General features: G+C 43.9%; 1 protein-coding gene across 2 annotated transcripts in view; it reads left to right on the plus strand.

Annotated features, from left to right (window-relative positions):
• Nucleotides 1-2,740: 2,740 nt before the first annotated feature.
• MICOS10 (mitochondrial contact site and cristae organizing system subunit 10) overlaps nucleotides 2,741-26,357 on the plus strand; it is a 34,831-nt gene continuing 11,214 nt past the window's right edge. Inside the window, exon 1 of one of the 2 annotated variants that reach the window (XM_075191491.1) lies at nucleotides 2,741-2,878. In XM_075191491.1, coding sequence (XP_075047592.1) covers nucleotides 2,815-2,878 — 64 coding nt within the window. In that variant the 5' untranslated portion in view covers nucleotides 2,741-2,814. Of the gene's footprint in view, nucleotides 2,879-17,776; nucleotides 17,874-26,357 lie in introns of those variants that run through there. The other variant, XM_075191490.1, reaches the window with a different exon arrangement.

The following is a 26,357-nucleotide window of genomic DNA, read 5'->3' on the forward strand; positions in this document are numbered from 1 at the left end:
TCATCATCATCAGTGTGTATCTGCATCAGCCGCAGGGGCAGGCTAGGGGCATCTGTCCTCCCCGGGCTGGTCCCATCGTTGGTTACCTTGGGCTACGTCACTGGGCCACCTGTATTTTTTTTCCATTAAAATAGGATGCTGAGTGGAGTGTTGCCCCCGAGCTAAAATTTGCCAGCCCTCCCCCGATCGGCCGTCAGGCCACTGCCTGGCGTATCTGCGTCTCCATGCGGGTCTGCCTCAGTTACATTTACACAAACGCCCTTACTGTACTCGCCCTGCACACCCCTTCCCTCCCTTGTCCTGCCTCTCTAAGTGTCAGATCTGCATGCAGACATAGGTATTCGCTTATGTGGGCACGTGCACGACGTATTTGCATGTTTTATGTTTTTAGTAACAGGTATATGCCCAACTCATACTTGCCAACTTTTCCTCGTTTGCTTCAAGGAGATCCTAGGGAAGATGGGCGTGCGTGGATGGGACTTGACGAATCGCATCATTTTGGCCCCGCCCCTGAACGATTGTCACAATTTTGGCCAATAACAGCAGGCTAAGATGACGCAATATTTGCGTCATATAGCTCCCCCCACCACCACTTATCTACTGCGGTGGCGAGAACAGGGAGGTCTCCCAGAAATGCGGGAGTCTCCCAGACATTTCGGGAGGGTAGGCAGCTATCCGTTAAAGAAAAGCAGCTAATGAATCTCTAGAGGCTGAAGTGTCTTTTACATTTCTGTCTCCATTATTGAAGTCATGTTGTCTTACCCATACTTGCCAACTTTTGAAAATTCATTTCAGGGAGAAATAAAAAACCAGTGTGGGCGTGCCCTGTCCCGCCCACTGGGCGTGCCCTGTCCCGCCCACTGGGAGTGCCCCAGCTCAATCATGGTTGCAAACTCTCCCGGGACGTCTGTGGGACTCCCATAATACTGGGAAATCTCCTGGACTCCCGGGAGAGTACTGTAAAATCCTGAATTTACCTTTGGAGTTCGCGGAGGAGTCCTCTTTTCAAACTGCGTATGCGCCGGTGACATCATCGGCGTGAGGACGCGACGCACCCAATATTCCAGAAGACCCCGGCCATTGTAGAGCACGGAGCTCCAACGCCTAGCAGCTGAACTGTTAAAGTTTAACAGTTAAAGTAAATTACATTATAACAGAAATTTCAATTGGGGCAGAATGTCTGCATAATTCAGCTTTCAATTCACCATAATGTATAATGCCCATGTCATGCTTTCTTATATTTCTTTTACACCACAACCTGGTACAATAGTTAATTTAACTATTGTACCAGGTTGTGGTGTAAAAGAAATTTAACAAAACATGACATGGGCATTATACATTATGGTGAATTGAAAGCTGGATTATGCAGACATTCTGCCCCAATTGAAATTTCTGTTATAATGCAGACTTGCCAACTCTCCCGAAATATCCGGGAGACTCCCGCATTTTGCGAGAGTCTCCCGGGCTCCCGGGCGAGTGTGGCAATCCCCCGCATCTGGATAATTCTGCCCACTTCCTAGTGAAGTGGGCAGAATTAAGTCCCAAACACCGCGATTCCCGGTGAATCGCGGCATTTGGCCCCGCCCCCCGCTGTCAAATGACGCATTTTGCGTCATCACGTCATGGGGACAGGTCCAAAATGACGCCACTTGGAGCCCCGCCCCCCCGTTACGCCCACCTCCTCTGCAGGCTCCCGGATTTCACCAACAGAAAGTTGGTAAGTATGTTATAATGTCATTTACTTTTAAACTTTAACAGTTAAAGTAAATACTGGGATCCCCCTGGTTGTTCCCCAGATGAATCGGCCTATTGAGGATGTGCTCACTCCCCCAGTCCTCCAGCATGATTCCCCGGCTCCCTCCTGACTCCATCCTGCCTCATCGCCCCTCTATGTGGCCGGCAGGATGTCCCCCGAATTCCCCACGCCCTCCCCTGACAGTTTTCTCCAGTTCCCCCTGCCCAGGTTACCAGCCGCCTCACACAGACAACAAGCTGCTGTACCCCGGCGTCTGGGTGCCTGTGTCACTGGACAACATCCCTCCACTCCCGGTTACCTTTGCCCGTGGACTGCGCAGGCGTTGGAGCTCCGTGCTCCGCAATGGACGGGGTCTTCTGGGATATTAGGCGCGCCGCGTCATCACGCCGATGACATCACCGGCGCATGCGCAGTTTGGAAAGAAGACTCCGCCGGTAAATTCGGGATTTTACGTTCCGGGAGAGTTGGCAACCATGGTCTTACCTGTCAGTCCTTGATTAAATCTTGGTCTCCATGAAAATGGCCACCTCCATAGGCATCAATACATGGACATAGGACACAACTTCTGAACAGTGTCATCATGCCACAGATGGCGAAGCCAACCACGTCTTGTACTGGCTCAGCATCAGGGAGAATGCCAGACTCTTCAGGGAGTGAGGGAGATCACCCCTATTTCAGGGAGTCTCCTGACATTCAGGGAGAGTTGGCAAGTATGGCCCAACTCAGCATCAGCCCCATTGTGTCATTATAGGAAGGGGTTAGCTGCCTGTGTCTCTTACTGACAGGGTGATACTGTGACTGATTCTCAGTGTTAGTAACGTGACTGTTACATACAAATGCTGACATAAGAAGAGTGTCCGCCATTCCCATTTGTCACTTGCAATAAAGTTGTTGAAAGTCCCAAGGTCAGCACCACGTGGTGCGGGAGCTCAGGGTAACCTTGACTACCAGAGAGAAGCGGCGGCTCCGGCCTGTTCTCGCGAGACTAGACCCCGCCTAGGCCGGGACCGGCCGTTATCTCGCGAGATCTGGCGCCCGCTCCGCTGCAGCTGGTGAAGATGTCGGAGTCTGACCTCGGGAGGAAGTGGGACCGGTGTCTGGCAGATGCCACCGTTAAATTCGGTAACGTCCAGCAGAGTGCACTGAGCGTCCCTGCACAGTCTCATATATATGTCCTGTCACATATCACATATATGTCCTACTGTCACATGCCACATGTATGTAAAGCTGCCACATAATGTCCTGTTTTCACGTATGTAAAGCTGCCACATGTAACATATCACATGTATATCATGCTGTCAGATGTAACAGGTAGCATGTATGTAATCATTCACATGTAAGGTCATGCACATAATATTGTCACATATATGTAATGCTGTCACACTGGTTAATATGTCTGCAGCTACATATGTCTAATACAATCACATCATGCATTTTTAAACTCTTATGGTGACTTGTGTAAGATGGTGTCACATCACACAATGACATAGTGTAATGTAGTCACATTGATTTGCATGTATACTATACTGTCACGTCACACACAGACATGCACATAATTATCTAGCACATTGTTTGACACAATTTTGCATATTTGAAACAATGTCCTCTATGGAAGATTGTCAGATTGATGCCTATACATAGTACTGCATGGCAGAATCCAGGAGCGGGGCATTAATATCTAGCAGCGGGGAAGAGGTGCAGTTAATAGCATCAGAAGAATCTCTAACAATACTCACACATGTCGGCCACCTGGGATTTCTCCAGCTGCGTACTAACATTTCATGACTGTTTTCTCATATGTGTGCAATACGATCATATCAAACACTGACTGACTGACACTCGCACATCTTTTACACAAGTCACACGTTTACAAAAATCCCCCCCCACCCACAAATAGGTGTGTGTGTGTGTGTGTGTGTATATATATATATATATATATATATATATATATATATATATATATATATATATATAATGACATCTGTTTCCCTCTATGCTGCGTGAAATTAAGAATATGCTGCTCGGTGCAAATCTGCACAGTGGGCATTCACTTTTTAACAAAACAATGTCTAGATCCCACCACCTTGAGAGAACGGTGGTCAATGCTTTTTGTAAAAGTTTCTTTGGTTCACATTCCAGTTGTATCATATTAGAGTACTGCTATATACACTCCACTCTACGTGTCAGCTTATCAGAAGTGAAGATAAATGGTTTCTATCAGTTCATAACCATCATGTATTTATATAGCGCCACCAGTTCCGTACAGAGAATATATGTCATTCACATTACTCCCTGCCCCATTGGAGCTCACAGTCTAAATTCCCTAACATACACTAATATTTAATCAGCAGCCAATTAACCTACCAGTGTAATTTTGGAGTGTGGGAGGAAACCCACACAGACACGGGAAGAACATACAAACTAAACACAGACAAGGTCCTGGTCAGGAATTGAATTCATGACCGCAGTACTGTGAGACAGAAGTGCTGACCACTGAGCCACTGAAGTAGGAGCACACAAGCTCCGTAACCTATTGAAGGACGCTGTAGGGAACTTATGTGCTTAAAATGGCTGATACCGGATAGCAGTAGCTTACATGAGGTATCAAGGTTACGTAGATGTCAAACATCTGCATAATGCCTCTTCATAGGTTTTTCATTATTATTATTATTATCGTTTATTTGTTAGATGCCACAAGGTTTCCACAGCACGGTACAAACAGTAGACTATACAGGGTAAAAACGGTACAGAACAATAAACTCAAAGTACCAGTACTCCAGAAACTCCAGGCAGGCAAATACAGTAGAGATGGAGCGGAAGAACAGGTATGGAGACAGGAGGGAAGAGGGGCCCTGCTCATACGAGCTTACATCATAAGGTAGGGTAAACAAAATCAGGCACAGAAGGGAGCCAGTGAAGCAAAGGGGAGAGAAAAAAGGGGCCAGGGAGAAACAGAAAAGGTGAGAGGTTAAGTGGATGGTTGGTAGGCCTTAAGGAACAGGTGAGTTTTAAGTGCCCGCTTGAAGGAGCACAGATTGGGTGAGAGGCGGATGGAGCGAGGGAGGTCGTTCCAGTGAAGGGGGGCAGCGTGGGAGAAGTCTTGGATTCTGGAGTGGGAAGAGGAGATAAGGGTGGAGGAGAGGCAGCAATCATTGGCCGAGCGCAGGGAGCGGGCGGGAGTGTCAATGGAGAGGAGGTTAGAGATATAAGGGGCAGTAAACTGGGAGAGAGCCTTGTAAGTGGTTGTGAGGAGTTTGAAAAGGATTCTGTAGGGGAAGGGGAGCCAGTGTAAGGGAAGACAGAGAGGGGAGGAAGATGAGTCTTGCAGCTGCATTGAGTATAGAGCGGAGGGGGGCGAGGTGGGAGCAGGGGAGGCCAGTAAGGAGAAGGTTGCAGTTGTCGAGGCGGGAGATGATGAGAGCATGGATGATAGTTTTGGTGGCATCTTGAGAGAGGAAGGGATGGATGCGGGCAATGTTACGGAGTTGGAAGCGACAGGCTTGGGCGAGGGATTGAATGTGGGGGGCAAAAGAGAGAGAGAGGTGTCAAGAGTGACTCCTAGGCAGCGGAGTTGGGTGACAGAGGAGATGGTGGAGTTGTTAACAATGATAGAGAGGTCGTGGTGGGAAGGGAGTCTGGGTGGGGGAAAGACAATGAGTTCAGTTTTGGAGATGTTAATTTTAAGAAAGCGTGAGGACATCCAGGAGGAGATGGCTGAGAGGCAGTCAGATACACGAGAGAGGAGGGAGGAGGAAAGATCAGGAGAAGAGATGTAGAGCTGAATATCATCAGTATATAGGTGATACTGAAGACCGAACGAGGAGATGAGAGCCCCAAGGGAGGAAGTGTAGAGCGAGAAGAGTAAAGGGCCAAGAACAGAGACTCCAACAGGGAGAGGGGAGGGGGTGGAGGAAGAACCAGACGTGGAAACAGAGAAGGAGCGGTTAGCAAGGTATGAGGTGAGCCAGAGATGCCGAGAGAGAGAAGAGTTTACAGCAGGAGGGGGTGGTCCACGGTGTCGAAGGCCGCGGAGAGGTCGAGGAGGATGAGTATGGAGTATTGGACCTTATGTACACTTTAAATAGTAAATTCAATATTTGACATTAACGTGTGTGTTCTCCAGGCTGCCATGTTAGGTGGGAGGAGCTTCTCTATCACAGCTGACACGAAGGGTGATTCTCAAACGGCAAAATCCCCTGATAATTAGTCTGTGTCTAGTTTTGTCTGTTGGCGGATGCTCCGTAAAGAGCACAAACTGTAAAACAGTCATCAAAGTCCAATTTTACACCGCCTTAGGCCCCGTCTCATTATTCATTTAAACTGTTAGGTTAAATTCTGCAGTATTTTTGGAGATGATCTTTATTTGTGTCTTAAGTTAACTAGTGGAGAGGGGACTCATCATCATCATCATCATCATCATCATCTTTATATAGCGCCACTAATTCACCAGCGCTGTACAGAGAACTCTCTCACATCAGTCCCTGCCCCATTGGAGCTTACAGTCTAAATTCCCTAACATACACACACAGACTAGGGTCAATTTTTGTAGCAGCCAATTAACCTACCAGTATGTTTTGGAAGTGTGGGAGGAAACCGGAGCACCCGGAGGAAACCCACGCTAACACAGGGAGAACATACAAACTCCACACAGATAAGGCCATGGTCGGGAATCGAACTCATGACCCCAGTTCTGTGAAGCAGAAGTGCTAACCACTGAGCCACCGTGCTGCCCAGACTGTACTGTTGTCATCACATGTGGCTTATTTTCCATGTTTGAAGCTTTTTAGAACATTAGTCGAAATACTGTTAGAAATTCACTCTCCACTAAAGTCCATTATAAGTGTAGGGATAATACTGTGTATCATACAATCATCATCGCTATAAGGCGCTACAGATTCACAGGACAGACAGCGCACAGATGCATAAATACAATTAAACATCAAAACAAATACATTAATACAAGAAGTCACAATAGCAGCTGTGTGATACAGATATGTGAACTGGTAATCTGCATAGCATGAGACATAGATAGAGAAGACTCTGGCCGTAGGAGCTTACAGTTTACATTCATATTTTATATACGAAGATCTTCACGTTTTGCCTCGGTGGTCCTTTTACTTCATGCTGCCGTATATTTTGGCGGTCACTTCTCCCTGATAGACCGTTCTACAAATACAGATGATTATACAGCAGTCTGCCCCCTGTATAAAGAATGTATATAGAGATCCTATATTTACGTATATATCTTCAGGCTGTTTCATTGCATCTGTAGGAAGTTCTGGTGCAGTGAGACAAAACCGTTCATGCCAGGAGGTGGGGATTTGGTGATGTACTACTGACAAAAGCCTTCATTTAGCAACACGCACAGGGGTAGCCAGCCACACAACTGAATAGTGAGTGTATATACGTGTATAAAATATATTATTACACACATCATTATCAGTGTTTGTAGGCTGCTGCTGATTCCATAGTGCCGGACAATCTTAAGATATGACATACATGGATACAATAAGGAGAGCTGGGCAAAAAAAAGGAGTAAATTTGATCCTGGACAAAACCATGTTAAAATAATTTGCACCCCTTACATTGTATTATTTTGCACATAAAATACTGTGTGCTTTGTCATGTAGAACACAAATTTGCTTAATTTTTACACTGAAATTTAAACCTGATCTAGGACATGCCCTACCCCAAATATAAATTTGTCCCTACATTTTAAATTTACCTCCCCCTCCAATGTAACATGGTTTTGCCCAGGTGCAAATGTTCTCCTTTTGTATGTTTTGCTCTCCTTAATGACTCAGGCCCGATAACAGAAACATAAATCCACAAACATGGATAATGAGCTAGAAATGACATCTGTGAATTCCAGGCGTGTCAGTAAGCAAACAGCACAAACAAGATAATTGAGCATTAGGACATGACATGCGGGACGTGTGAGGTGAACCCTGCCCCCCTGAGAGGAATGTGTGCTCCAATACATGTTTTGTGAGCTGTGCAAAATGTTTTTGGGGTGTAGTGATAAACATGCCAAGAGGTAATATATTACTACAATTACACCCCATCTGCTGCATGTACAGCCAGTGCCCCTCACCACAAATACAGAGCACCCCACTATAATACACTGTCCTGTTACTACGGTCAGAGCCACTCTATAGCCAAACCCGGCACGGGTCCGGCCGCCATGTTGTAACACACTGCGTCAGGAGCTGTAATGGTTCCTGCAGAGCCGTTCAGTCACAGAGGATACGCTACTCCCTAGGGTGGATTCTTTTTACGGTTAGACCAAATGATCTAGGGTTCAGGAACCAATCGATGTAATAATGGGCAGCACGGTGGCTCAGTGGTCAGCACTTCTGCCTCACAGCACTGGGGTCATGAGTTCAATCCCCGACCATGGCCTTATCTGTGTGGAGTTTGTATGTTCTCCCCGTGTTTGCATGGGTTTCCTCTGGGTGCTCCGGTTTCCTCCCACACTCCAAAAACATACTGGTAGGTAAATTGGCTGCTAACAAATTTACCCTACTCTGTGTGTTAGGGAATTTAGACTGTAAGCCCCAATGGGGCAGGGACTGATGTGAGTGAGATCTCTGTACAGCGCTACGGAATTAGTGGCGCTATATAAATAAATGATGATTAAGGAGAGGAAAAAGAGCAAAGAACTGGATCTGGAATTGGTGCACGATGTAGTCCATTTACTAGTTGATGTTTTACAATTAAACTAAGCGTTTGAACACTTTAAAATATAACTTTTATTAAAAAGTTAATAAGTTATATTTTAAACGTAGAAACATTTGGTTTATTTGTAGAACATGAACTAGTAACTGGACTACATCGTGCACCAATTCCAGATCCAGCTCTTTGCTCTTTAGCCTCTCCTTAGTCTGTTAACCACAACTGACTGGTAGAACCACTGAATATGTCATTAAGGGAAATCCGTAAGGATTCCTATAAAAGAAAAATAAGGAACAATATTTTCATGAGACTTGTAGTCCTCGTAATAATAAAAACGACAAGCTCCAATTTAGATAAAATAAAGGAGCCAGAAGAATAGGTAGATGTGACTCCCAAGAGTTAAGCTGAGTACAGACCTATGTAATCTTCAGATGTGATTTCTGTAACTATTTCACATACGACTGATCATGGCGATTCCTGTGTACACACCTACACGATTTACCTTCAGATCTGTGATCTTCATCTCTCATAACCATCTGCTGAAAAGATGGTGACTGTACAGATATCTGCCTACACTGCTGGTGGTGAGTGCGTACACACTGCCATATTTGCCCGACATAGTTCCAATGTTGATGGTAAATTTTAGTCAGTTTAAAAAATCAATTGAGACGATAGGATGTGTGTGGTATATGATAAACCATGACCGTAGGAGCGTGAACACTAATGCAATATCGGAACTAAAGGTCTTTTTTATCGTGTGACAATTGCTTTAGTGTGTCCCCAGCTGTAGCATCAGCAGTAATTACTGTACCCACCTGGTCACCCTAGTTCCTAGTAAGACGTCTGTCATAAGTATTGTTAACTAACTTCTGTGTGGAGTTTGTATGTTCTCCCCGTGTTTGCGTGGGTTTCCTCCGGGTGCTCCGGTTTCCTCCCACACTCCAAAAACATACTGGTAGGTTAACTGGCTGCTACAAATGGACCCTAGTCTGTGTCTCTGTCTGTGTGTGTGTACATTAAGGAATTTAGACTGTAAGCTCCAATGGGGCAGGGACTGATGTGAATGAGTTCTCTGTACATCGCTGCAGAATCAGTGGCGCTATATAATTAAATGGTAATAATAATAGCCTTTGCCAATAAATAAGTTGCCATATAACTTTGGCTGCTGATTTACCATGGAGTAAAATTAAAACTGCCAATTAAAATTTTATCTGAATTAGTAAATAAGAATAATACTTTCTTGATTTTACAATAATAACTTTTTAGGAAGCATATTTCAGACGTTGGAGTATTGAAGTTGAATGTTGCAAAATGTGTGTTTTGCAGACCCTGTTTTGGTGGGTACTGTCCCTTTAAGGTTACATGGCTTTCTGTAGTGTAGCCAGATGTACGCAGAGCGCATGTGAAAGGTGAGGCACGAATCCTTGCAAAACCCCAGGGAGAGCAGACGCTGTAGGTGGTTGCGTGGCTGCTGTAATTGTTCAAACATATTGCATCGCTTTAATGTTCATTCAAATCTGGGCACATTCTTATTGAGATAAGTCGTCATGTTTTCCATACATCCAATTTCCTGGCCTCCAGATTACAGGAATTGGGAGGACCTGTAAGGTTTTCTGCTCAGCCGTATTAATACACACGATTTACGGGGCAAATTGGGACCAAGAAGGTCTGTCCAGAGGAACAGACACCCATTAAATGTTGCTGTAAAATTCCAACCTTTAGATGTTTTTTATTTTTCTTTTCTCAGAAAGGATCAATGAGTAATTTCAGGGCTGAATATATTCCGAGAGCCAGGACTGTTACTTAACGTCAGTGATGCAAACTCTGGCATAAGATGGTTTTATTTTGTATATGCAAAGCAGCATTGATCTGTTATAAATTATATCTTCTTTAACATGCTCAGTCCTCAATTTAGTATTCTTTGTGTCCGTTACACTTAAACTGCGGCCTTGTATGTATGCAATGGCATAATCCTCGGTAACTGTTAATATCCTTAATATTTACACTTTACACTAAAATACTTTTCTTTTTTTTTTTTTTTTTTTTTTACACAATGTAATACACTGTGTGTGTGTGTTTGTATTGTATGGTAATTGTTCTCTGGTGCTAAGGGTAAGGGGCAAGTACTCCTGTAAGTGTCACTCATCTTAATCAGCTAGGAGTGTCTCACTTTTTTGTGCACAATTTTAATGAAGTTGCGATACATAAAAACATTGTAATACGTAGTGATACAGAACACTAGTGTGTGCTTAGTTCACACACAACATTCATAAGTTACAAAACGGATAAATGTAACACATGATACATAAAAACATTAGATAAAATTACTGTAAATAAGTGTTACATTTATCTGTTTTGTAACTTATGAATGTTGTGTGTGAACTGAGAGCTCTCCTGTTTTATGTATTACTGTGGATTACAATGTTTTATGTATCACAAACTTGATACAACTTCATTAAAATTGTGCACAAAAAAGAGAGACCCTCCTAGCTGATTAAGAAGAGTACTTACCCCATAGCACCAGGGTACAACTATCAGACAATATATATTATTGCTTTAGTATTAGTGGTATATCCAGCTTATTGTATGTACACACATAGGATGAATGTAAACCTGATTTGAGAAAGCCGCGAAACACACAGAATTCTTTCAGATGCGTCTGTGTCCAGATGACTCGTCTCAAGTAAACAGTCTGATTTGGCACTTTTTAATTTTTTCTATCTGTGTGTGTGTGTATATGTGTGTGTGTGTGTGTGTATATATATATATATATATGTGTGTATATATATATATATATATATATATATATATATATATATATATATATATATATATATATATATATATATATATATATATATATATTGACATCTCCTATTTGTTGTGTTGTGTGGCTGATTCAGTGATGTGTGGTTTGCTCCATCAGGCCATTTAAGGGTAAAGTAAGTGCTCTCATTCTTCAGTTATTTTTGTGTAGAATAATCCAAATATAACCGCTCCGCTCTCTGCCAAACAGCTGCAGAATGTTGACAAGTGAATAACAATTGCAGCTTCATTATAACCCTGATTTACTAACAAACGTCTGGAAGGCTCATCTGGGACATTAGATGCTCTGTCCGCTCACCTGGGTGTCAGCGGTTATTTACATAGACGTCAGGCTGAAGATTACAGGAAACCATCCTTGGGGTGAAAACCTCAGTTCTTTGTCTTTCATACAGCTTACACTTGGGGTTTCGTGATTTGCACCCGGTCGTCCACTGGGGAAAATTAATGTTGTGTAAGTGATGGTGAAGAGAAAAACGTTAGTATTTTGTGGAGGTCAATGTGTTTTCTAGCAATGGAGAAAGATTGATTTGACCTCTCTCTTGGACCCACAAAAATGTATGGATAGTTTAATGAATTTTCCTTAGTATATAAAAATAACCATAGAAAGGTAAGCGGAGCCAATAATCTCCTTGTACACCTTCATTAACGCTCATATTCCCATTGTTATTAATTTATATGTATTTAAGTGCGGGGCCTGTTTAATAGTGCGACGGTTAGAGAGGAGTGCGGGACCGGTACAGATTTTGCACTACGTTGACTCCCTTAATCGCACACACAACTAATTATTTTTGTAGTATTGGATGAGAACTTATTTAAAATATTCAAAGCTATTAAATCCGGGGAATGTGTGTGTATTAAACAGCAGTACAGAGGAGCATATATTGCGTTTTGTAATGTATACTGTTTTACATCAGAAATAACGTTTCTGCTTCTCCTAATTGGGGAGGGGGCTGTTATGAAGGATCTTAGACTGGGTGAGGCAGAGACACACAGGCGCTGGGTATAATATAAAGATGATTTCTGTAATAACGGAATTGCTCATCACCAGATCGTTTGGTTCTATACATAGGGAGCTGTGAGCAGAGGATTCTGGGTATTTCCACCTGGGTTAGTAATGCACTATGACCATATTTCCCATGTATCTCTTCTCTGGAGACTGCCTGGGGATTTTGGTAAATGATGTCAATGGATTTACTAGAAATTGGTTGTATTTTCTCCTGTACTGTGGATGATAGAACTATGAGCTGATCTCTTTAATTCCCAGATCTTCCTGCCTCTTTGGCTTTGGCACTGGGACCCATGCAACTGATGAGCTGCTTTATTTATTGGTCCGGAAGGGTTTAAATTCCTTTCCTGAAATGATTTAGTTTTGGGAAGTGTTTAGGTCCCAGCTTGGCCCTCTTGTGTGCCAGTGAGCCCTCAGCTGGGGGGATGTGAGAGGTGTTACTCACGCTGGTTCTTACCCATCTGTAGCTGGAGAGCAATACCTAAATATACACCACCTATGTGCGTTCCCCATCTCGTCCTATGTGCTTGTAGGATTGGTACACTGTTTATTATGTTTAGCAGCCCAGCTCTAGTGCTGCCCCGTGATCATATTATAATTTACAGCAGCAGTACTTCTAAATTCACCATGTCCTGTGATTGTCTATAATTATCAAGGTTATATGATCAACTACAGCAACGGGATTTTTATGTTTTATTCACACTGCAAAGAAAAACTTGTTTCCTTTCAGCGAATGACTTGGGAAGTTTTGCAGAAGACGTATGGTGAGGCTTCTCCGGACCTTTAAATGGCCAGGTATTGTCACTGGATGGAGTGAAGTGATTGGCCGGAGCTGCAGGTGACATCATCAGTCTAGCTAGCTTGACCCCAGCCACTTCCGACTTAAATCTAGTAAATGTTTGTAAACTTTTAAATCTAGATTTGAGAATGTTACAATAGATTTTGTCTTGGGCCACTGTGTCTTACCACCATCCATTCACACTGAGTGGTAAGGGCTCGCCACTAAAGACGTCTCTTGTTTGTCACCTTTTGTAGTTGTGTGTTCACCGCGTTACCGGCTCTTGATCTGTTAGTAGATTAGTATAGTTACTGCCTAGATCTATCATCATCATCACCATTTATTTATATAGCGCCACTAATTCCGCAGCGCTGTACAGAGAACTCACACCAGTCCCTGCCCCATTGGAGCTTACAGTCTAAATTCCCTAATATACACACACACACACACACAGACAGAGAGACAGACTAGGGTCATTTTTTTAGCAGCCAATTTACCTACCAGTATGTTTTTGGAGTGTGGGAGGAAACCGGAGCACCCGGAGGAAACCCACGCAAACACGGGGAGATCATACAAACTCCACACAGATAAGACCATGGTTGGGAATTGAACTCATGACCCCAGCGCTGTGAGGCAGAAGTGCTAACCACTGAGCTGCTCCTTAGTAGTCCGCAATAGTTTAATCGTTCTACTGTGTGTTATATTATGATGCACAAATACGCTGTGATCTGTACCAACTAATCAGTCGCTTTGTAGTGCAATAAAGTGTTTGGTTGCTATGGTTACCATACATGTGTCAACCTGGCGCTATGTTATCCAATCATCCCCACTGACGGATAATATTGCTTTGTTGGTGAATAACGCACAGCATTATGCATAAAGCATCATAGCAGCCGATGGGATGAATACATTGTATATTTGCTAGTTGCCATTTGGACCAGTATAGTACATTACGGTCAGCACTTCCTACAGTGTATGAGATCTTGTTCCTGTTATAATGATTAGCTCTGACCTGTAGTTCTCTTACAACGTGTAACGTCTGGAAGCGAATGGGTCAGCGCGACATACAAAGTGTTTTCTTCTGCCTGTGTCTTGTAACTTAGCAGGGAAGAGTTTAGATCCGGATGAAAAAAAGGGACTTTGTAGCCTTTCCAGGTCTAATTTATTTTCCAAAGTTTCATTAAATCTGGTTGACTATTTTTGGAAATAAATCGTCATGATACCCTGAGAGTTTTGCCAGAATTAAGACCTTTTTTCTCTTTGTGCGTTGATTCCGGAAAAACAGCTGCATGGAATTTGACAGAATTGGCAGCTTAATAGCTCAGAAAACTTTTCAACCTGTGTGCTCAGAATTTTTGGGGGCTTTCGGAAATCAAATGAAATAAATGAGCTTCCTGGCACATAGAATACTGTTTAATCTTTGTTTTTCTCCGTTACTATATTTGTCTGCCCCCGGCCAACACCTGCACACAACACCTCGGAGTTCAGGATGTTTGTCAAGTAAAGAGCATTAGCCAATTTAAGTAAAGCTAGTGCCATGCTAGGACTTGTAGTTCCACATCAGTAGCAGAACCACAGCTAAAATCATCTAAGTAGAACTTGTTCAACATACATGAAAGAACGAGGATGTCTGGCGTCCTTTTTTCGATCTCCAGCTACAAAAACATTTCCAATAATAGTTGAAATTACTGCAGATTTATGCGTTCTCTGCCGAGCGCTGCGTAATGATTGGCACTATATAAAGAAACAATATTAATAATATCTGCCTCAAATTAACTCGGACCCGTCATCACAAATGTTTTGTTTTCTTTTGCAAATTACCACCGTGTGTAAGAATTATGAAAATACAGTTAGGACAATTAAAATATACAATAAAGCATATGCTTTTTCCCACTGTTTTCACATAGATGGCTAGCAATTGTAGGGAACATGGTTTTTTGGTAGTTTAAAGTTTTGTTCCTTCATAGAAAATGATCTAATCCAGCAGGGGTCCAATGGATTGAAGCTTAAGGGGTTCCTTAAACTCTTACACGTTCCGCTCCAATCATTGTTTATCAAATTGTTAATCAATGTGTTGCGATGACTATAGCGCCACGTAGATGACCTAATCGACTTATCAGATTGGATGGGAGCTTGTCATCAAGAGGGATCGTATTGATACTGATTATTTGTATTTATAGGACTAAAGTTTAACAATCCCACAACCGAAATTGTATTTCTATTGTCAGATTAGAATTGTAACGTGCATGAAGCAATGGATCGTTTTTTACTTGCAAACCGATTAAAAACACACAGATTGTATTGTGTGCCGCTATTGTATAATGGTTTAATTGGACAGACCTTTAATAGTTTGGAAGCAACAACATAAAAGATGGGGACAGCTTAATGGACACAGCGTGCGTGGCCACAAAACTGATGACCGTCATCAGTAGATAAAAATGCTGACTGTAAATCTGCCCGAACGACCAGCTGATTGAGATGTTCATGTATGTTGCGTGTACACAGGGGACTGTACTGAGCAGAGCTGCATGCACTGCTACCCCATAAACAACATAATTATGATTGTGTTTGCAGATCAGTGGGATACCACAAACCACAGGGATAAGTTTCTGTGCACACGGACATATTGCTGCGATCTCGTGACATCCTCCTTTTTATTGTCCCAGTGTTTGTCATTAAGCGGGCGTCTTAATTGCGCGGCCCCTCCCTTTCTAGAAACCGTAATGCAGCTTTTCTAAATGTTTTGGAGAATAAATCTTTAGTGCAGCTGCTTAATGCTCCGGCTCAGCCATTGTTTTTCTTGTATTTGTGTAACTGTTTGTATTGTTGAGCCATACTAACCAGTGTATTTGTAATTGTTATGTTTAAAGATTACATTCCTGGATGTATTCCAGATAAACTGTCCTAATCCCAGCCGTGACCATTATCCGTCCATTCTCTTCTATGCGGGGTGATGAAAATCCGCCGTTCGTCAATGTAACTGCTCGGAACCTGAACCGGGAGACGGGTCCTGGAGTTTCCAAGGCTGAATGTGTCTCTGCTGATGTATTTTTTTTTAATGAATCTGTCTTGCTTTGTCCTTTACAATGACACGTTGCACTCGGGGCTACATGTGCCTTTCATTGTTTGGATTTTGTCTAGTAATATTAGATGCTCGCCAGGAACAGGCAGAGCGACTCTAAACTGGCTGTATGTAAAGGTGTATGAACGTTGCGTTAACGCTGTAATCTCATAAACCTGCTTTGTTTCCACACGTGTTACACCAACGTTGATGTCCGCTTCTCACTAACCAGAACAATCACTTGGTTCTTAAGTCTGACAACTTTCCTGTTCCAGCAAACTCTGTTTCAGGTTTAAGTTGGCTGCACTCGGTGCTATGGGCAAATCGATCTGATATCTTCTCGTATGTAGCCGAAAAAAAGCAAACAATCTGAATGCAAACAATCTGATAATTTTTTCGGGCAGATGACTGGTACACGTCTGTGTGTGGGTATGTGGGCAGCTGCCGACCGCTCTAACAGACCACCAGATCTGTCCAGTTTGGCTGCCGACCTGTGGTCATATTGAAAACTGACTACACTTAGACCTAAAGGTTGGCCTATGTAAAAGATCCTTTAATAACGTTCACAGATATATGTAACTGTTTCAGGATGTTATCGGAGCAGAAGTCATCTACGATAACTTGGCATTGTGTAGATAAAGATCTCCCCCACGCAGTAGACCACATTTCAGGAATCCCATTGAAAGATGGGGCCAAATTTCCCAACAGCCTTCAGAAAGGCTGGAGCGGTTATCCCTGTGATCCCTCCAGTTTCTCTTGTGCAGTAGGCGGGGCGTCGACAACTGCTGCTGCCTGGTACAGCTCCCTGCAGATCACTGGATGATATCGGATCTACTGCTTAACATGATAAACTGAATCCAATATTACATCTTCACTTATGGGTGGAGATCTTAAAAATCCAAAAGTTAATGTATTCCAATATGAAACTTGAGCCTGCACGCTTGGCTAATGTTGTCTTTAGCCACCTGGGAAGGATGCGTGAACTTCTCTGCACGGATCTCTTGCTTTGTATATCTTCTTGTACGTGGTCCGTCCCCCGATGCTGAGTGATACTTTACATATGTAAGGGCAGAATTTTAGCTGTAAAATGAATTATTTTGATAACCGGATTGCTGAGTGATTCTCTCGCACTTGTGACGCCAGTAATGCAGCGTATTTACCAATAAGGGTAAACTGTGATGTTGCCAATATTGTCTAAACTGCATCGGTGTGATGAAGCCACTTTGCACATTGTTCATATGTACAAGTACACAAAGGAATCATTTCATCTCAGACGGAAGTTAATGTGAAGTTCTTATTCACTGAGTACATTTAAATCTTGCATGAAATTCTATAACCTGTAACTTTTATTAACCATTCATAAACCAAATAGTAAAACAAAAAAACATTATGTATGTATTGGTGTGTGTGTGTATGTATATGTGTGTGTGTGTGTGTGTGTGTATATATATATAATCTTTTACAGGGCCTCATATGGGCATTTGGCCGGTTGTAGGAGGCTGCTTGGGTAGAGAGATTTAATGGATGAATGTAAAATTGAACATGCAAAATCGGTTTATTTTTATTCACAGTGCTATAAGGTGAAATCATCAGGAAATGACATTTTGTTGTACAAGTTGCTGGGCCCGGTCTTTGCACCTGTGCACCCTCCCTAGATTCACCGCTCTGAGTGACAGAACCTTCTTAGTCATGTCCCGATGCGCTAGGAAAGCGTTAACAGATCCCAGCCAACAAGCCCAGCACACTTCCCTTCCACAGGAAGCACTCGTAGGTGAGATGAAACTTATTAAATGGAAAAATAGGGCTTGGCACGGAGCGGGTAGTTTCATGCCTGCATGCCAATGTGCTGGAGTATTGTACTCTGAAGCAAAGAATATTTTTTCCGTTTCCTAGAACACTAAAAGCCGTTTTATTTTGGCCCTATTAAATGACTTGCCATGAGTTGCCACGAGAACTGCTGGCAGCAGACTTATTGGACCCCCTTTCCATACCCCAACACGCTCTAAACCCAGCATTTGTTAGTGAGGCAGAACAGTTTCTTAGAAGTAAAATTATTGTAGCGTTTTCTAGAGTCGGCTTAGTGTTAAAGGTTAACGCCACTAAAATTATGCATTTAAAAAACTTGGATCGTGGGGATCATTTATATAAGAGAATTGTAATAAATTTCCGCGTTACCTCCGGCTTACTGAAGCTCCCTCTAGTGACCAGTCTGTGGATGTTGTTATAGAAACCAATAGGAAGCTGCCTGCACTGCTAACCAATCACAGACTTCCTTTTGGCCACTATAGTCCAGTGGTTCCCAAACTGTGTGCTGGTGTGCCGTGGCCAGGGCTGGTGGTAAGCAAAGCGGGGGACTACTTAGAAATTATTTTGGTTCAATGGTGCCTTGAAAAAATTATGGAGATCCTAAGGGTGTCTTGAACTGAGAAAATGTCATATTCACTGCTTTAGCCTGATCACTAGAGGGAGTCTTCAGTAAGCCGGAGTCTAGGAGTCGGTGTGGGAGAGAACGGGTACTTTTAGTGCCCTCCCCCAACTTCTGGCTCTTTAAATATTGTTACTGAGCACCAGCATGGTCAGTTACGATGTAGTGCACTGGCGCTATGGTATCATTCTGAGCCGCCTCTACCCCAAGCCCCTACCAGCAGGAATTACTGATGGGGTGCGGCGAAGTATCATTTTGATTATTTTGAATCCCATATGTGCTAAGGACGAGTGGGACTCATCCTTAGCACTGAAGGGGTTTAGGAGAGTTATCCTTTCCCTCTACCGTTGTTAATAACACCATCCCAGAATCCAGGACACAACATTTCGGTAGTTTCATCAGTTTCCTGTTTATACAGCTTGCAATGATGCTGCTTGTAGATTATGAAGATGGAAAAGCAGGAACCTAGATATGAGGTTCTCTAGGTAGAAAGTTGCCAGCACTGTAAGGTGTTCTTGAGGCGAGGGCGTGCTATGAGCCGCTGTGTGGAGTGAATAGACACAGTCCCCAGCTTTGATCATGAAATAACTCTGCTCTTATCCAGCAGAGACGCATCACATGGAGACTTTCCAAGAGAATATTTTCCTAATAATAAGATATATCCTCCTCTGCCTCGCCCAATTGTTTTCCTGGCATAGCCGGTGAAATCGGTGCTGTCTCTGATAGTGAGTCTGACACATCGTTCTATGTTTATTCTGGTATCCAAGGGTGGGCATCACCTCTAGATAACCTTCATTTACTGATTGGTCCAGACCTTCCTGTGACTTTCCTCATGTACTTTTCCCTGGTTTTTCTTTCTTTATCCTGTGTTGGTCACCAGAGGCTTTATATCATGTACAAAGAGTTTTCTTGCCCTTGGATATGATACAAAACTGCTCTGTTAATAGAATTGTATTGAATGTGAAGCTCTGCATGTGTCCTATAAACTGCACAAGTCTCGCCCCCCCGCCCCCCCCTCCTCTTGGTAGATCTTTATTTTCTGCTGTCGGCATGGTAGGAAAAGGTGGGGAAAGGTTTCCACCTCTAGGAAATTGCACCCAAAGGCTTGAAAGATAAAGAAATACATTTAGGGATAGTTACAGGAGAGTCTATATAGACCAAAAAAGTTGTCATAGGGTGGAAACAATTTTAATAGATCCAATAGCTTTTAGATGTTGGGTGTTTTGGCTCCTAAATTCTACAGATGTTTTGCCTAGCCCCGGGCCCTGACCTAAATCACTAAGCGGATAATGAACAGTTTTACGTCCCACGTAGAGTGCACAGGCGCTGGAACCGTTCCCCGCTTCGCCCCCTCCTCACTGATGTTGTAATCTCCATCTCCAAAATAAGTAAAAAATATAGAAAATTTGGCAGCACCACGGTCCGAGGTTCTGACAAAGTGGTTTTCCCTGAAACTTGTATTTTTTGTTCTTTAAAATTGCTATTACTTTGTGTCCTGCCAAAGTGTCTGCTCAGATATGTAATGTAACGCCTGATAAGAGCAGGGGTCTTTCAAACACAATTCCTTTTAAAGTTAAATTGTAGTTTAAACACAACCTTCATATGGGCCATTTGCGGACAAATGCAAACCTGCAACCAATCAGATTTTTGCTGCCAAGGTTCCGGAATATCCCCCAATCAGCACATACCATGGCGTTCCTCCAGACACTGCACCCCTTATACCGCTGGGAATTGGAACTGTCCGATAGAAATTTGGTATGTCTTATTTCGCTAGATTAATTAAAGCCGATTGACTGCCTATAGTGTCTTCTGGCTGGAGTTACATATTCATTCTTATTATTTTGTCTTCATGTTAATTTCGCCCCTGGAGACACTATTACACTGGCTTCTGTGAGCAATGCTTTATTTCATCACATTACGTACTAACATGAATGTATTGAATGCAATATGTAGTCTGTTCCCCAACAACCTCTGTCTTGTATTGAATGTTGTACAAATGATGGGACATCTATATAACATTTGAGTTCCTGACGGGCCTTTGTTACTGCGGTGGAGGCGGCCATGTTTGCTGAGCCAGTGTTCATGACAATGCAGCAGCCTATCACATTGCTAGAAATTAGTGACATCATTGAGGCATTTTATAGTGTTTTTACACCCCGGTGTGTACGACGGGTACTTTTATTGAGATGTAACTGGAGCAGATCTCTAGCGTGGTCACTATATGAATAATCTATAGATTCTTAAAATAATGAAGAGATCTTCTGGTAACGAGTTGCAGCGTAGTTATGTTGTCACTGCGACAACATAATGTTATGATATTTCTTCGCCCCAGCTTTATAGTTCCGTAGAGGCCCAAATGACGGATCGGAGTGTCGGCTGGATTCCTGGTGTTCTTAGTAAGCCTTCCTGGCAAGGAATGGGTAAAGCGAGACTGCCTTTGGATTCTGTGTACACTTGTGGATGTGGCCTACGTCTGTCACTCTCCTAGGGCGATAGTGTGTGTGCAGCGTTCATGCTGTGTAATAATTTCTTGACTCCGATTAAACCCTGTTCCCGACGAGCTGGGCGTCTCCAGAGCTGGATTGTGGGAGCTTGGCAGTGTCTGTGTTTTTCTTAACTTGCCCTGTACCTCTATGTTCACTTACATAAAAAAAAAATCCTAAAAACAGCCACCCATCAGAAGATAACATCAGTATGTGGAACTGGCTCTCTGCCCACTACGTGTTTATACCACTCTCTCTCCAGGTCTGGCAGAGGCTTTGTCCTGCGTCTACGGACCCTGCGTTATTCTCCTCTCTGAAGGTTAAAGACAATCAAACACAAAGTGAAACTTTATATTCACATAGAGAGGTCGTCTCTTAGATTCTAAACATCGGAGGATTTGCGCTTTTGTTTAACCTTTCTGATTAATTGCCCAGGTTGGTGCAGCTCCTATACAATTACATAGCACAGAGCACGCGTCAGCCTAGTGGCATGTAGGAGGAACTGCACCCATATAGGTTGGAAATCAAATGATCGTTGTTTCTTCCACCACTTTCCAATGATGCACCTATTGATTAGGTCTGTAACAATAGCTTTTACACATACATTGTGTGACTTTGAGTGGACATCAATATAAGATGTGATTTATCTGTTTATATTATTGTTTCACAAGTATAATGTGATCAATCTATTTGAGGTTGCATATCGTGTGGTTCAGTTGGTTGATCCTAACGGTTTGGATAAATAGTGGTGATAATCACCATTTATTTATATAGCGCCACTAATTCCGCAGCGCTGTACAGAGAACTCACTCACATCAGTCCCTGGACCATTGGAGCTTACAGTCTAAATTTCCTAATACATACACAGACTAGGGTCAATTTTGTTAGCAGCCAATTAACCTACCAATATGTTTTTGGAGTGTGGGAGGAAACCGGAGCACCCGGAGGAAACCCACGCAAACACTGAGAGAACATACAAACTCCACACAGATAAGGCCATGGTTGGGAATCGAACTCATGACCCCTGTGCTTTAAAGCAGAAGATGCTAACCACTGAGCCACCGTGCTGCACAGATGTATGTATGCATGTATGCATGCAAGGGCCTGAAGAACGCTACAATCATGGGGGGGATTTGTTTGCATGCACACCACACTTCCTGTCTGTAGGTCTATTGACAACACCGCATTGAATGGCTGGTGATAAAGGCACACACACACACACACACACACACACACTCTCTGGGAGGAAGCCGGAAACCCACGCAAACACGGGGAGAACATACAAACTTCACACAGATAAGGCCATGGTCGGGATTTGAACTCATGACCCCAGCGCTGTGAGGCAGAAGTGCTAACCACTGAGCCACCATGCTGCTCATGTGATGGGAGAAAGTTTCCTTTTGTTTGGTGAGAGTTGGGGAGGGAACCGAATTTCAGGAAATATACTCACACTACTGATCCAAACAGAGACTTTATTGAATTGTTACTCAGTGACGGTCACTTACAAAGTGAGAAACAATGGCTGCACAGTGCTAAATCTGCTTCGGTCTCGTCGCCTTGCTGTTTGGTCAGGCTAGCCTAGATTCCTGCCAAAGACAAGGAGTTGGCGGAACAAGATGCTGACATTGGTGGAGAATTTGCACAGGACAAGCGCTTGCCTTCCAGCAAGTCCATCATTTGAGCGGGAGAGTGGGCAGGGGCAGCGCCAGGCTGCCTATTGGATATCTCCCTTCCCCCAATACTCCCACTGGGAATATTAATATAATATCAGGACAAACATGTCCTCAGACGGGACGGAGCCATAAAATTAAAACTGCCCCGCTGAAATCAGGACAGTTGGGAGGTACACAGGGGGAGGAGCTGGGAGGGGGAGGAGCTGGCAGTGGGCGGAGTGAGGACGTTACTTCTAAAATACAGAATAGGCACAATACACAGCAGTGCAGAATTCACACTTTATTTTGCTAAGTGAGATAATTGAAGCAGCAATGCCACATAGAAGAGCATGCATCTGGACATATTTCCTACCTATCCACCCTCAAATCATTTATTTATTTTTCAAAACCTCTCGTGCTTGCAAAAATGGCTGCCAGACACAGCCTGCTACACAGACACAAGGCTCTCGGCTCTCCACATGTTGTGATGGCAAAGTGGGGAGAAGGAAGATGCTGCAGTGCAGACGGGGGCATTCTAAAGCCTCTCTGCTCAATACATCATGTGTCATGTAACTGTGGTTGCCATGGTAGTCCAGAATCCTAACTTATTAATAGCACAAAAATCGAAGGAAAATGGTAAATACGAACATTCTTATAGCCTGCCACAGTGATTTATGTTTAAAAGAATAAATACATTTTCTAGGATTGCTGTTTGAAGATAAAAGGAGTGGAGGTTGTATTAAGGGTGGTTCCCTGCTGTACGTGTGGGGTATATGTCCATTATCACTCCACAACAGGACTTGAATTTTTAGAGTAAATGCAAACCTGTGTCTGTGCTCTACTAATCTACGGTGTTTGTATGAGAAGGGGAGAGGAACAGGCTGGAGGGTACATGCAGGAGGGGCAGAGCTGAAATGATTCATATGCCATGTTTTCACAACACATGTTGGCGTGCTTTGTTATGCTTTGAATTCTCCTCTTATCCCATAAAATCCAGATGCTGTAGTTATAGCATGCAGCCCGCTGACTACCACTTATGTCCCAATCGGATCTGCTTTTTCTCAGCCATTAATCTGATTGCAGGATAGTACGTCTAACGTGTATCTGCAGGTTACCGAAAACCAGAGAGCCCATTACAAGTTGAGCCAATCGCTCTTTATGTGTTTGGCCCAGAACGTCTCAAGTGAGCAGAGGCGCTTGCTATTGTCATGAAATATTTTGTGGATGCCTTCCAGTTGTGTGGCTGGAGCCGACTGACCAATATAATCATTTCTTTAACATTGTTTTCCTGAACTGGCTGAAGATCTGTATATACGCGAGTGAAATCAGGATTACTAGTACTAATCATTATTAAATCTCTCTTTAAAACTCTCCACTGCCCTCAGGGGAACAATGAAAATATTTAGCATCGACTTTGCAGAAACGTTTTGAGTTGCATCAATTTTTTTTTTGTTTTTGGCAGTCGACACTGATCTGTTGTATCACTCATACGTCTTGTAACAGAAATCGGAAATATACTTTTCTGAAATACGGGGACATCACAATGTCTTTGGGCGTCCTACACCCCCCCTAATACTTAGCGTGCATCTCGTGTCTGGACCGCATTAATTTGTTAGTATTGTTGTGCTGGTTGCTATGTTCTCGTTTATGTGAGTTTCACAATTCTCCCCCTGCGTTGTTTAAAGGTGTATTAGGGAATCTGGAAGAAAGAGTTCAAATAGTTTATATAATTATGTGCAGAAATAAGGCTGATGGTGTAATCTAGACAACCAGTTCCAGTATCGGCCAGTACACTGTTAAAGCAAGGCAGTGTATTTAATCCTTTGCATATAGAGAGAACAGGGGGTCTTGGAGCCCCTCTGCAAAGCTGTTGTTGCCGTAATTGTAAAGTGCCATGGTGATTACAGGCACTGTGCTAGTTCCTGGCCCTGGGCAGTTGGTGATTACAGGCACTGTGCTAGTTCCTGGCTCTGGGCAGTTGGTGATTACAGGCACTGTGCTAGTTCCTGGCTCTGGGCAGTTGGTGATTACAGGCACTGTGCTAGTTCCTGGCTCTGGGCAGTTGGTGATTACAGGCACTGTGCTAGTTCCTGGCTCTGGGCAGTTGGTGATTACAGGCACTGTGCTAGTTCCTGGCTCTGGGCAGTTGGTGATTACAGGCACTGTGCTAGTTCCTGGCTCTGGGCAGTTGGTGATTACAGGCACTGTGCTAGTTCCTGGCTCTGGGCAGTTGGTGATTACAGGCACTGTGCTAGTTCCTGGCTCTGGGCAGTTGGTGATTACAGGCACTGTGCTAGTTCCTGGCTCTGGGCAGTTGGTGATTACGGGCTCTGTGCTAGTTCCTGGCTCTGGGCAGTTGGTGATTACAGGCACTGTGCTAGTTCTTGGCTCTGGGCAGTTGGTGATTACGGGCTCTGTGCTAGTTCCTCGCTCTGGGCAGTTGGTGATTACGGGCTCTGTGCTAGTTCCTCGCTCTGGGCAGTTGGTGATTACGGGCTCTGTGCTAGTTCCTGGCTCTGGGCAGTTGGTGACTACGGGCTCTGTGCTAGTTCCTGGCTCTGGGCAGTTGGTGATTACGGGCTCTGTGCTAGTTCCTGGCTCTGGGCAGTTGGTGGCTACATGTTCTGTGCTAGATCCTGGCTCTGGGCAGTTGGTGGATACAGGCTCTGTGCTAGATCCTGGCTCCGGGGAGTTGGTGATTACGGGCTCTGTGCTAGTTCCTGGCTCTGGGCAGTTGGTGATTACGGGCTCTGTGCTAGTTCCTGGCTCTGGGCAGTTGGTGACTACGGGCTCTGTGCTAGTTCCTGGCTCTGGGCAGTTGGTGATTACGGGCTCTGTGCTAGTTCCTGGCTCTGGGCAGTTGGTGGCTACATGTTCTGTGCTAGATCCTGGCTCTGGGCAGTTGGTGGATACAGACACTGTGCTAGATCCTGGCTCTGGGGAGTTGGTGATTACGGGCTCTGTGCTAGTTCCTGGCTCTGGGCAGTTGGTGGCTACATGTTCTGTGCTAGTTCCTGGCTCTGGGCAGTTGGTGGATACAGGCTCTGTGCTAGTTCCTGGCTCTGGGCAGTTGGTGATTACGGGCTCTGTGCTAGTTCCTGGCTCTGGGCAGTTGGTGATTACGGACTCTGTGCTAGTTCCTGGCTTCAGGTCATTACAGGTTGTAGGATCTAGTTAAAAGATGTGTAACCTGCGGTGTTATGTACTTGTTGTATTACACATTGATAACAGTAGGTACTGAATCAATATCATAGCCTGGTCCGTGAAGATGCAATAGTTAATATGTTGTATTTATGTCCATTTCCCGTGCAGCCGCTGCTCGCGCTGTGTGGCCTGACGTTTACCCAGCTGTAGACTGGGTCCGCTCTGAAGCCGTCATGTGTTTGTGAGCCCCAGTCAGCTGGCAGATTATCTAGTGCTTGGAGGTGCTGGCGTCTCTGAAGTGTACGCTGCAAAGTCAAATAAACAAACCCTAGTAATACTGGCATGTTCAGCTGTGTATAACGTCCAGCATGGCAGCATCAGATGGCTCTGTAGCGGGCGGCTGATTATACCTTTCCCCTTCCGTAACGCAAACATGTATAATGGAAATCATACTGGCTCCATACATGGGTCTACAGCTAAACAAGAGGCCAGGCCCCTACTGGCTGTAGCGGAGCTGTAAACCTGCTGTATGTTTGTTACTCTGCTGCAAG

This window comes from Mixophyes fleayi, chromosome 11 (assembly GCF_038048845.1).
Source record: "Mixophyes fleayi isolate aMixFle1 chromosome 11, aMixFle1.hap1, whole genome shotgun sequence".
NCBI classification, from domain to species: domain Eukaryota; kingdom Metazoa; phylum Chordata; class Amphibia; order Anura; family Limnodynastidae; genus Mixophyes; species Mixophyes fleayi.